The sequence below is a fragment of the Leptidea sinapis genome, chromosome 14, assembly GCF_905404315.1.
Source record: "Leptidea sinapis chromosome 14, ilLepSina1.1, whole genome shotgun sequence".
NCBI classification, from domain to species: Eukaryota; Metazoa; Arthropoda; class Insecta; order Lepidoptera; family Pieridae; genus Leptidea; species Leptidea sinapis.
In genome coordinates, this window is record NC_066278.1 from 11,667,603 (window position 1) to 11,681,474 (window position 13,872).

General features: G+C 39.7%; 1 protein-coding gene across 2 annotated transcripts in view; it reads right to left on the reverse strand.

The window, feature by feature from the left end:
• Positions 1-5,802: 5,802 nt before the first annotated feature.
• LOC126968002 (putative fatty acyl-CoA reductase CG5065) overlaps positions 5,803-13,872 on the reverse strand; it is a 95,563-nt gene continuing 87,493 nt past the window's right edge. For both annotated transcript variants that reach the window (XM_050812778.1, XM_050812777.1), the window contains 2 exons: positions 13,451-13,580; positions 5,803-7,172 (listed from right to left, as the gene is read on the reverse strand). In XM_050812778.1, coding sequence (XP_050668735.1) covers positions 6,935-7,172; positions 13,451-13,580 — 368 coding nt within the window. In that variant the 3' untranslated portion in view covers positions 5,803-6,934. The remainder of the gene's footprint in view (positions 7,173-13,450; positions 13,581-13,872) is intronic.

Sequence of the window (13,872 nt, forward strand, 5' to 3'; positions counted from 1 at the left end):
ACTCATAATAGCTTATAACATTTGGATATCGGAAAAAAACGCCCAATTCATTCATTCATTGCATTAAAGTTCTTATTGTTTTATCATGTGTTACCATTCAGTTATTTTTATATACAAAATTCTCATATTTTATCAACCCATGCTGGTAAAATTTTAATTTAAATATATTTGATATATCATGTGTGTTTGGTTCTAAAATTACTTTTATATTATGTTTTATTTATTGTACTGTTTGTTGTTGAATAAAAAAATAAATAAATATGTATGTCAGTGTAAAAGTTATAAAGTTACTGATAGAACTGTATCTATATAATGTTAAAATATTAGAATAATAACTTATAAGAAACATGTAGATGATAAAATCTCAATTGAAAATAAAAATACGTTGTTTGTATATTTCGTTTCTATAATGCCCTACAAAATACTGAAAGCTTTCGCGGGATGAAAAGGCTCCGATTCGGTTTTAATTATAAATTCATTTATACTTCATAGGCCGCCGTTAAATACTTATTAGCAACTCATTATGAATTGCTTATCCATTAACAAAATATGCTGGGCTAAATTGAAAAATGTAGTCTTAATATCTTTAGCCATATTTTTGCTAGAGGAGCCACTTATACTACTTGCAAATCCTGAAGAATTACAGCTGTACGCGCATTTTTTCCGTGTCTTTCTGAAATTGTGTCAACACCACGGAAGGATTTACAGATACAGATTTTTTTTATAAAAATAAGGGACGAGACGAGCAGGACGTTAAGCTAATTGATACGACCTGCCCTTTACAATGCAGTGCCGGTCAAGATTCTTGAAAAACCCAAAAATTCTGAGCCTCACTATAATTGAACTCGTCACCCTAAGACAAAAGATGTTAAGTCCCATTTGCACTGTGATTTCACTACCTACCGTGCCCTTCAAACAGACACACAATAATGTGTACATATACATAGATAAATAGAATAATAGCTACGATTGTTTTGGTCAAGTTGTTTAGAATCTACCAATCTTGAAACAAGCACACCAGGTAGCAAGTAGACTATTCAACTATTATGGTTCATGTGTTGCAGCCAGGTGATATACACACAGACACAGGGGCTTAGTAACATAATAATGATACCTGACTTTTCTTAGTTTGTTACTTTGGTCACAGAACCGTAAAAAAACTTCAATAACCCTAAAACCTTATTCCATGAAACGATATACAACTACAAAGTGGTTGTCAATCTGACTTAATTTTTTTTATTAGACAATTAAGTTTAATCAGCCTGTATTAGTCCTCTTCAACATAGGTTTCTCCCAACGCACGCGTATAACCCTTCAATTATCCTCCAAGCCAGTTACTCTTATTAATAATCCATCTAGTTGGAGTCGCTCTGCTAATATTGTCTTCGTCGCAGTCCCCACGATTATAATAGATCAAGAATAGAATAATAATATTTATTTATCATAGGGAGTGAAAATACAATTACATAATACATCTACACATCATCTCGTCAAGAGGCTTGACTTAGAAAATCTTCTAAAAAACGACCAGTAGATTATTGAATCATATAACAACTTAGCCTATTTATTATACATCTTTAGGTGGCCTACGCAAAATGAGACAAGATTTCATCATAATCATTTTCGAAAACATCATTATTCTCTATTTAATCTATTATACTAGAGAAACCTTTTTTGTCAAAGAAGCATTAAAATGTTTCTTGAAACTTTTTTTTTTATGAAAATACGGGACGAGACGAGCAGTACGTTCAGATGATGGTAATTGATACGCACTCCCCATTACAATGCAGTGCCGCTCAGGATTCTTGAAAAGCCCAAAAATTTTGAGCGGCACTACAATTGCGCTCGTCACCTTGAGACATAAAATGTTAAGTCTCGTTTGCCCAGTAATTTCACTAGCTACGGTGCCCTTCAGACCGAAACACAGTAAAGTTTACACATTACTGCTTCACGGCAGAAATAGGCGCCGTTGTGGTTGCCATAATCTAGCCGGCATCCTGTGCAACGGAGCCTCCCACTGGTAAAAACTGTGCTCAGTGAGCCCTGGTATAGAGATCCCAAAACCCCAGTGGTTCTCTGTTCTGCGGCTATAAATGTGACCAGTGTATTGTTACTGCTGCCTGCTTTATATGTCAGATAAATTGATTACTTACACGATCCATCAGAAAAATACTATACTAATAATCATAGCCCTTTCCATCGTAAACTAAGCAACTTTAAATTATGATTCGTACTGTAACTCTAATCCTGAATGATTTCTAAAGTAGATTTTCCTGCAGAGTTCATCTCATAAGCTGTTTTTGCTTGACCATATCCATTATTGGGCTACATGTTCGTAGAAATATGTGACTAAAAGCTTTCGTCAAGAGGGAGCATATTGTTTTTTCTTTCTGAATAATTTCTTTCCCTTAACTGCTACCGCAAACTGCGATGAAAAACTTTGTTTCAAAAGTGTCGAGAAATATGCTTATTAAATTTATTCTTTCGGGTCAAAGAACAACTGTTACGGACAACGTAAAGTGCTGCTACTTTTCCATTATATCGTTAAGCGAAACACACTACGCAGATACGGTAATATATATGTAGGCATAAAAAGGCATAAAAGGTATTTATTTTGTCAAAATTGATTCCTTTAGAATTATTTTTGATGTCATTTCTAATATACTAGACACTACTACCGCTTCGAAAACAAATGGCGCTCTGAGAGAGAAGAAGCGGTTTAAGAAACTCTCCCAGCACTTTTTTGGCGCTCTTTTTAACAAATATACATTATTGTACTGTCATTGCTATTGCTATACAATTATCATAATCTAGTCCCAGGCTGTCGGATCACTTTGATATTCAGCAGTGGAGTAATAGGATTTACGACAGAGCCATTTTTTAATAAAACATTTAAATTTATTTATATATAGTAGGTACATGAACAGTCGCTAGGACTTTATTTTTTACCCATATAGCTATTATGAAGCCTACTAGAATTAGTTACAAGCCATCCCTTATTTCTAGTGTCATAATAATGAAAATCACTATTTACTGACGATTTTTGTCAACGCATATTAAATTTTAATAAATGTACTGACAATGAACAGTCATAATATTATTTATTTCTTTAAATGTTTCTTTGAGAGACTGTCTATAAGGAAGCTAATATATAGCACGAACAGCTCTCTTTTTGAGCAAACACTATATCAAAGTCAGCAGCATAACCCTCAGTAAAATTGTATCACAGAGTATCTGAGCATATTATATCTTTCAATATCCCTCTCTATATCATTTGTATGAACTAACACACAGCCCAGATCACTTTTATTTTATCGTAAAGTATCTGTGGGCACCGACATATATAGAAAGATGGTGAGATTACTATCTTCGCATACAAATATATCTGCAGTAGAGCCGATACAAATTTTACCTGCATGTGAATACAGGATGTATGTGCAGTGGTAAGGTCTGCGGTGAGACTGCGGTAAAACACAAACTCATTGTAACACTCTGTAAAAACAATGTGTATTAGCGCGTGCGTAGGAAAACATATGATATGAAAACGCAAATCGGTTATGGCGAAATATAGACAGACATACCTGAGATGATGAGGGATGGTCTGCAGCTGGGGTCCCTACTAATCCTCTAGAAACTCCTGGTGCTAAAGCGGGTGCACAGAGAACTTGATGCGATGCGATTAGGTCGTTGACCACTGATGAAGTATTAATTATATTGAGTATCATATGCGTATTGCGTGCGAACTGTGCAAGTGCCCAGTGACAATTTTGTTATTTACCGGCGCAAGAGGCAACTGACCTTAGATTAGTCACTCAGATACCAATGCGTCTGTTGTCTATGGTATCACTCTATGTTTTTTTTACAGAAAGGACCGAGAATAGAACCTTGTGGAACACCTATTCCCACAGGTTTACCTGAAGCCCGTTTAACATTTACATCGACTATCTGAACTCTTTCGCTTAAATATGATTTTAACAGAGAGAATAAACAATTGACAAAACAGTCTGAAGGATTCTGAGTGAATGTATCATCCCGTATATTATCATAACTGTTTAGTGTATGGTGCTTTCAGTTACTTAATTTTTTATACGCAGATAAAATATTACCGTATCTGTGTAGTGTGTGATTCGCTTTATACACGAAATAAGTATATACAACCTTATTTCTAACCAAAAGCTTGAATAAAAAGTCAAACTTCAATAATATCTGTGACAAGAGGTCGTATATCTTATTATAATACTAAGTAATAGTTTTTGTTGCTGTATGATGTGATTCCCAATCACGCAATTTTGAAATTTATCTGTTTATATTAAACTAACTACTTCAGAGGTCAAGGTCAACAATCATAAGTGTATTCATAATATGAAGATATGCCATATATGAAGATATGTATACATTTCAAGAACAAAAACAATAAAAAGTCCATAATATTTACTTCAGGATCTAGATAGGTTGATATATATTTTGTCTTTCTTGAACTCTGCTTTGAGTTTTGGTCCTTTTGTCTTAAGAGTTAAAAATGGCAGAAAAAATAGTAAAAATATCCAAAAGCAGACATCCCCATTGTAGTAGCACCCGTTCTTCTCAGGTCTGAGACATAGTACTTCGAATGGTTGGTAGTTTTTGACGTTTAGTAAGTGATTTTAAAATCTATTTTGAATAAAATTATTTCAATTCGAATGGATGAGGTTTAAATCATGTGTGCAGTTTTATTTGCCCAACAACACTGAATTCCATATTAATTTATAATAATCGACATTGTTTTGTAATTGTTGGAAATTAATATCAAATAAATATCGTGCCGAAACTAGGATTGAAATATGCAAGCGGTGTAAGACAATGACTTAATTTAACTATGCTTTTTTTAAATACTTACATAAAAAAATAACATTGTCATTAAAGTATTTTAGCAAAATTAAACCTTATTATTGTCTCTTAAGGCCTAGTTGCGACAAGCGCGTATTGAAAATAGGGCCTGTTGCTACACGTGCTCGTTACCTTACTCAGTTGGGCACTTGTCGAAGTTAAACTAAGTTATTGGTTCTTTGGTTAAACGATGAATATTCGTTTGTTATTGCTGAATATTATTTCTTATTTTTCTTGAAAAGAAGAAGATATTATATTGGTAAAAAATAATTCTCAACGACTTAATGTCAAAAGTAATAGATACGAGAATAGGTAATGCAAGGTAGAGTACTGAACAGTGAAAGAAATTAGGAAAAATAAAGAAATTAATACGTTTTATAAAAGAAAACTATTTAAAATGTGTATACACCCAGACCTCTCGCGTATCGCTGCCGGACCTGGGCTACGAACAAAGCAAATTTCTATATATATAAAAGAGAATGTATGTTTGTATGTTCCCTAATAACTCCTAAACTATTCGACCGATCTCAATGAAATCTCAAGAAAGGTTTACATATATAATTTATATGGCAAAACAACGTTTGTCAGGTCAGCTAGTAAACACATAAACTAGAAGTTTGACAATATTTTATGGAGAGAAGTTCGGCAAAAGGAGAACAGACGCATTAAAAAAGCAAATATAAGAAAACAAACTTAAATAGAGGATATAACAACTATGAGAAAGCTCATATGATATAAAACTAGATAAAGAGGAAGGCAATAGAAGATAGGTAAACGAAATAAAAAGAAATTTCAGGGAAAAAACAAGAATAAGACTCACAATTAACAGGGAGGAATGGAGAATAGTAGAGGAGACCATTGCAAAACTCGGGCAAACATATTATGAGGTTGTCAAATCCAAGGAAATTGTTAGGTCAAAATAAAATACAAAATAAATACTTATCTGAAATAATTACTTTTATTATTACTATTAATATTACATTAAGATTATGTATAGAACAGAAATTGTCACTTATTAGCCCAAAGCAAGAATATCCTTCTAAAACCTTTCATTGACAGCTATTTCCGCAGTTCTTAAAGGCACATTGAGGCATTTTACCGCCTCCGTACGATACTCTGGCTAAATCATATTATAATTCTCGATAACCGCAGCAATATCACAGCACGATTCTATCATAAATCACGTTTTTTGTTTACAATAACCAAGCATGTTTATCTAGCAACCCGTAACATAAACCGCATAATGGTACCTCAACTATTGTAAGCTCAAGTGGATATAGCTTCTCAAGTGGCCGGCGCTGGGATTGGCGCCAAAACAGCTCAGCATCTAGCTTCTGCGGGCGCGCCGGGTTGATGGTATATTAGAGGTTAAATACAACTAAGGCTGAGATCTATGAAGCGTACTTAGACAAATGATTTAAGTTTTCTTTGGTGTTAATTCCGCCAATATTTGTCTTTAAACAATTCGACACGGGTTTCGCCTCTACACGATGCATCCTCAGGACGTGATGTCTCGCCAAAATCTGGCACGAGACTTTTGTCAGAATGCCAGAATTAACACTAAAGAAAACTTAAATCATTTGTATAATTATGGATTTCCGCATAGTAACGCCTACTTCAATAAAAATTAGCGTACTTTGACTTTGCTCAGACCTTACTTACGAAAACTTAGCTGAGTGTTCTACATTGGGCTGTCTTAGCTCAAGCTCAGTATAATTTCTGCTGTCAAATGACTATAAAAATGGAATCACAGATAATGCTAAGCTTACACTCAGCAAAGTTTTACGTAAGTAAAGTCTATGTACGCTTTAAAGATCTCATATCCGAATATATGTATAATGTTATTTCTTTAGCCAATTAATTAGCTTTAATCTAGTACATATCGAAGCTTGAAAGTTTGAGGCTTTAAATAAAGATCTTAGGTATTCTTAAAACAATTTATTCCTTTAATCTCAAAAATGGCAATGGCTACACCACTTAACTTTATGCTAAACTTTACAAATAACCATTATCTATAATAATTCTCAAATACTAGAACTATAATTCGGTGTAATTACTTTTACTTAACTTATGATATATAATCAACATTTAGATTAAAAAGATATTTTCTTATCCCGGCACAGTAAGTGGGTATGTACTTCTCCCATTCAATACTAGCTGCACTGAATGGAAATTTCTTTCGATCCATATCAGACAGCGCAGCATACAATTCTTGTGTATGTTTTGATCTGAATCTCCAAGAATGAGATGTGAAGTATTCCAAGGCATTCCGCACGACTAAGGTTTTCGCTTGGATCTTAATGTATCTGCAAACAAGAAATAATTTTTACATTTTGATCTCAAAACTGTAGATATTCTGTTTACATAACTTTGAGCATGTTGGGAATTAAACATCATTTATTTATAACAACATACTTAAAGCCAAAAAAACATAATCAACTAAAACCAAAATCACTTTATTCATCTAGGTAAGGGAAGAATGTTAATTTTATTATTAATTATAAATAACAATTTTTATTCTTTTTACATTTATTGCCACTTCGGAAATGGTTGAACATAAATGAGAAGATGTGGCAAGAAACTCATTGCCATTCTATTAAATTAACATTTACAGATTCATCGTCTAACCAATTATTTGAATTACAATATAAATATATAAAGTGTTGCAACAAAAATACTCAAACGTCAATTAATACTCAATGCCGTACACCAAATAAATAAAATAGTTTGAATAAACTAAAAAACACGATAATGGTTGAAATTGAAAATGAACATCAATTCCTTATTGACAATTTGGGCGGGGGTATCGTCAATTAATTTCTCTCACGGACATTGGTTGACGCAACCCCTACTCCCAGCATCTGTCCGATGCTGAGTTTGGCGAATGGTTTCGAGGAATATCAATACAGTGACCCTCTAAACAAGGCCAGTGGACTATCCTTCTCGAGGTTGCCGCCCGTTTTTTGGCCAAGTGCCTCCATAGAGTCATCAAATAATTTGTACTAAGGTAATTGGCAGAACAGAAACCTCTGGCCGCCCTCCCCCAACCTACCCACACAATCCTTTTCTCCTTCACCTCACCTCACGTGGTCGAGAGGTCGAGGGCTCACTAACATCAATGAGTAAGGAACTTGCGATCACCCACGTGTTTGTGCCGTGCGCCTCACGTATGCGGCTTCTACATTACTCGGCCGTCAGTCATCAGGTATTCACGGTGAGGGTTACTATATCCTCGCAGTAGTCCTGGCGGACATGTACATCAAGGTGCATGACGTCCCCTACTGAGGCTCCGAGGCGGGTGGGGCGCTGACGAGGATGAATCTAAATCAATCTTTACCCATGGACCAAAAGTGAATTATCAACCACCACAAACCAGCTGCTCCCTCGGGAGCGCTTAGCCAATTCATCCAGACTGCGGCTGCTCTAACAGCGCCGAAAGAGTCTTCCTCGCTGGATCTTTCCATCCTGAAGGAAGCCATACCGGCAACTACCTTTACGGACGATGCCTGGACGCTACCCATCAGGAAGGGAGATGCCAAGCCTACTTACAAGGCACCTAGCAGGACCGCACGAAACCGCGTGCGAGCCGAGGCTAGGAAAGCGAGAATAAAAGCCGCCAAAAGCAACCCCCCTAAACCCAAAGAGGTTCAGGTAGACAGCGCTACTGGAGATAAAGGCAAGTCTGCAGGACAGCCGACTATCGAACCAGTAGCAGGCGGTAGTAAGCCCCAAAAAAGGCCACGAGGGAAACGCGCTGGCCGAAACGTTCAGGAGAGGGCGGAAGCTCGTGCTGCTTCCGGGCAAGGTCCACACCTACCCAAGGGCAGCAAAAGAGCTCGCCCGGATGACACCCTGTCACCCCGCGAGAACGTTAAGCGTACGCGAACGCACCCGCGGCCTACTCCCAAAAAGGGCTCCGTAAATTACGCAAACATGTGTAAATCCAACGATTTGCTAGTCGCGATTATGAACGAGCCCTTCAGGGACATAAAAGCTGAGCAAGCCCAGGCGATACAGTCGGCAATAGAGGGTGCGATAGACGTAGAAGTCTGCGCCGCGACCTCTTCCACTGACCCCTTCAGGCTGCCCAGCTTCAGAGGCAGAGCCAACCATGGTGAGGGTACTCTCAAGCTTTGGTGCGAGGACACTTACAACGTGGAATGGCTTAAGAAGACTGTCTCCAAGATCACTTCGCCACTTCCACACACCAGACTATTGGTCAGACGTCAAGCCGACATCCCCAAGAAAGTCAATGCAACGATGATCATCCCAAGGTTTTCCAAGGACGAAATCTCAGCATGCTGCAGACCAGATTCACCGGGCAGAATCCGTGGTACAACGTCCGCACCTGGAGCTTGTACCACATCCCAGAACCGGATGAAAGTGGCAGGGTAGCTGAGCTCAAGAAGCGAGATCGCAGGGTCTCGTACAAATGTGGCTCAGTTTACGTAAATTTCCCCGAAGAGGAGGGTAAAGGCAGCGAAGCACCGAAACCAAACCCGGACATGGCAGCGCAGCCGAAAGTACCAACCTCACCGTTCCTGAGGCAGCGCCCGACAACCGCATGGATGTCAGAAGAGGATCAGACAAAGGAGCTGGAGGATAGTCTACTGCACAGCGATGGCAGCCCAGACCGATCCACCTCCACTCCCTAAATTCATCCAAATCAACCTCCAGCACAGCTACACCGCAACGGCTAACCTGCGACATTTGCTGGAGGGAAACACCGAGACCATAGCCCTAATCCAGGAGCCGTGGATTAGAAAAGGCAATATATGTGGTCTCAACAACATCGGAGGCAAACTTCTATCTGCTACCGAAGGTAAACCACGTTCAAGTATTTATACTCCGCGACATGTAACGACCACCATTATAAATGAGCTATGTTCCAGAGATCTAACCGCTGTGAAGCTCCAGGCAGATGACCGCCTAGGCCTATCAGACGTGGTCATAGCGTCGGTCTATCTGCCGGGGAAGAGGAGGTACCAACACCGGAGCTCACCGCGCTAGTCACCTACTGCGAGACAGAGAGGCTGGAACTCATCATCTCCGCTGACTCCAACGCACATCACACCATCTGGGGCAGCCAAAATACCAAAAAAAGAGGTGAGGACTTACTTACATACCTTTTCTCAACTAACCTTAATATACTTAACAGGTGCACCGAGCCTACCTATGTTGCGGCGCGAGCCCAAACTATAATCGACCTAACACTGGCAACCGACCATGTCTCTTCTCTCGTCAATGACTGGCACGTGTCAGACGAACCTTCATGCTCGGATCACAGATGGATTAGGTACAACCTCCGCTTAAACATCAAACCTGCCCTGCCAAGGCGGAACCCGCGTAAAACGGACCGCACCAAACACGACAGATTGATGAGAAATGAGCTTATGGCGATTTCCCTACCAGACGATTATAACGGTACCGCAGGTATAGAAACTCATGTAACTAACATAACTCAAACGCTTATCAACAGCTATGAACAGACGTGTCCTTTTACTTCGACAAAGCCCAACTCAAACGACAAAACTAAAACTGTGTGGTGGGGTCCAGAGCTAGATAGGCTGCGCTGCAAAGTAAGGAACCTGTTCAACAGAGCCAAAAATACCCGGGCACCAGATGACTGGAACGCATACAAACAGGCCCAATACCGTTTCAAGAGGCGCATCCGCGAAAGGAAGAGAGAAAGCTGGAGACGCTTCTGCACTAACATTGAATCCACAAACCAAGCGGCTAAAGTAAAAAACATCCTTTCACGTGACCCAAAGCGTAATCTAGGTTGCTTGAAAAAATCTGACGGCACATACACCAAAACCAGACCTGCGAACTACTCCTGCAAACTCACTTTCCTGGATGCCGCATCACCAACAACCAGACGTGGGAGGAGGAGGCGTCGCAGAGCAACACACCGGATCAAACGGATTGGACCACAGCTCACAGGGTGGTAGACAAAGACAAGGTAATGTGGGCAATTAACAGCTTTCTTCCATTTAAATCAGGATGCCTGGACGGGATCTTCCCAGGGCTGCTACAATGGAGCGGTATGGGGCCGCTAGCAGTGCATCTAACTGCTATCTATAGGGCATGCCTGGCCTACAAATACATACCGCTCCAGTGGAGAGAGGTAAAAGTGGTATTTATCCCTAACCCCGGCAAAAGTGATTACACAAACCCCAAATCGTAGAGGCCAATCAGTCTCACATCATTTTTGTTGAAGACTCTAGAGAGACTCTGCGATAGGGATATTAGGGAAAATGCTCTCATACAAAAACCGCTACATGCCAACCAACACGCCTTTACTAAGGGCAGATCAATCGAATCCGCACTCTATTGCGTAACATCTCTCGCAATGAAAGGATTATCACGTAAACAATCAACCTTAGGTGCTTTTATTGATATCGAAGGCGCCTTCGACAAAACCTCTTTCACTAGCATAGGCCGAGCGCTAGCCGTTCTTGATGTAGATCCTACAATTGATGGGTGGATAGACAGCATGTTGAGGCATAGGGCGATATGATTCACTGTGAACACCAGTACTAGATGTGTGGTGGCAACGGGCTGCCCACAAGAAGGGGTACTCTCTCCGCTGCTCTGGAACCTTGTGGTAGATGAGCTCATCATAAGGCTAAACAAAAAGAAACTGTACACGGTGGGCTATGCTGACGACCTCGCCATTCTAATAACAGGACCAGTTGAGGGCGTCTTATGTAGCCTCATGAGATCTGCTTTTAAGATTTTGGAAGAATAGTGCGCGCAACACAAACTTACAGCTAATCCGTCAAAGACGGAACTAATACTAATCACAAACAAACGCAGCCTTGGTAATCTTACATTACCAAAGCTGTTTAATACCGAACTAAGCCTTACTAAAGAAGTTAAATACCTGGGGGTCATACTGGATAGTAAGTTGCTTTGGAACAAACACCTTGAATACAAGCTGGAAAAATCATGCATCATCTTTTGGCAGTGCAGAAGACTCATAGGCAAAACCTGGGGTCTTGCTCCAAAGATAAGCAGATGGCTCTATACAGCAGTCATCAGACCAATTATCTCCTACGGAGCAATAGCTTGGTGGCCCAGGACAGAGCTTATGACAGTACAAACCAAGCTGCAGCGTTTCCAGCGGCTGGCTTGCACAGCCATAACAGGATGCATGCGCACCACGCCTACTTCTGCCCTTGAAACTATTCTAGGGCTAACACCACTCGACATACACTTTCAACAAGAAGCGACAATGGCGACTCTACGTCTCAAGCTGTTGGGTATATGGAAGAATGAAGACTGCCTAACTGATAATCACTGGAATAGGGTGACAAAGGACTATCTACTCTGTGAGGCACCATACGACAAGATACCGAAAACATGTCTTTCATAAGAACTATCACATACAGCTATATGAGAAAGATGCTGACCAGTCAGGTGTATATTCTCACAGGAACTAAACATACACACTTCCATACCCTTGGGCACACACAGCTCCATCTTCCAATGTGAGTAGCTATCAAGCGTAGCTATCAAGGAAGCCGCCAGCGCTATATTAAGAAGGAAGGTACATGGCCACAGCATCAGATTTCTTTCTGACAGTATGGCGGTACTAACAGCGCTGAAGGTTACCACATACAACTCAGCACTAATACACGAATGTCACCAAACCCTGGAGCAAGTTGCCTCTTATAACCGGGTAACTCTGCAATGGATCAAGGGACATAGCGGTTCGTTAGGAAATGATGCAGCGGATGAGCTTGCAAGGCGGGCATCGGCAAATATAGTGACTGGTCCATTGCCACTTCTGCCACTGCCCTTCAGCCAAATGCGCTCATCGATACGCTCTCTCACCAACGACCTACACAACACCCGATGGATTAATGTCTCAAGCTGTAGACAGTCGAAGGAGGCGATACCTGCACTGTCGCCCAAACTGACACGTAGACTTATCAGCCTCAACATACATGACATCCGTATAATGGTGGGCACCCTAACGGGTCACACATCACTAAACAAACACCTTTTCACAATCGGCGTAACGGACAGTCCTAAGTTCAGAGGCTGTCTGACCGAAGACGAAACGGTCGCTCACGTAATCCTGCAATGTGCGGGGGTGGCCAACCAACGGGCCAAATTATAAAAATTAACAAAAATTGTATTTTGCAAATTGAAAAATAGAATAATATAATATGTTTTGAGAAGTTTACGACTTATCAAATGCGAAAATAACTTCTTCCAAAGTAACTAAGTAAAATTTTTAGAAATATTCGTTTTAATTAATTTTGTTTAAGACATTTTCCTTAGATTAAGGATAAGTCTCCGCTATGCTCCAACAAGATACCGCAGGCGTAGTCGCAAAGTGCGGCAACGAATACTACACCCAAGTGGGCGTACTCGAGTCAGTCTCGAACAATGTGTGACGTTGACGTGCCACATGTTCTGTGAAACTTTGCTAATATTTAATAAGTTCTTAGGTAGTGCGGTATCTAGTTGGAGCGCAGCAGAAACCAATCCTTAATCTGAGGCATTATATAATTTTCTTTGAAACTAAGCCTAAGACAAACCAAACGTAAATAATGACAGAGCTTTGGCTTACCTTGCTTCCTTTCCGAAGAGCTTCAAAATAATATCAGCAATATATGCTGGAATTGTTTGTAGTAGCACCGTTAAAACCCATAATATCAGTTTTGACTGAGTAAATATTAAATTTGGGCACGGTATATCATCTGAAAATTACAGTAAATCGATATGTTAATAAACAATTTGTTATTTATTTATTTAACAATTTATGAACGTTGAAAAGTTGAACATATCTGATAGTTGAAGATACCGAGCCGAACAAGAGGAGCGGACGGACGTGTTTAACGATATAGGCATTTTTAATTACTCGAAGAGTTAACTCAGTTTTGTGTGTTGCGCACGCGTGACTCGAAGTCCAAACTTGTTTTCTTGATGAAATATAAGGGTGCGTACATACCGACGATAAATATTATTACAATCTGTCTTTTAAGATTACAT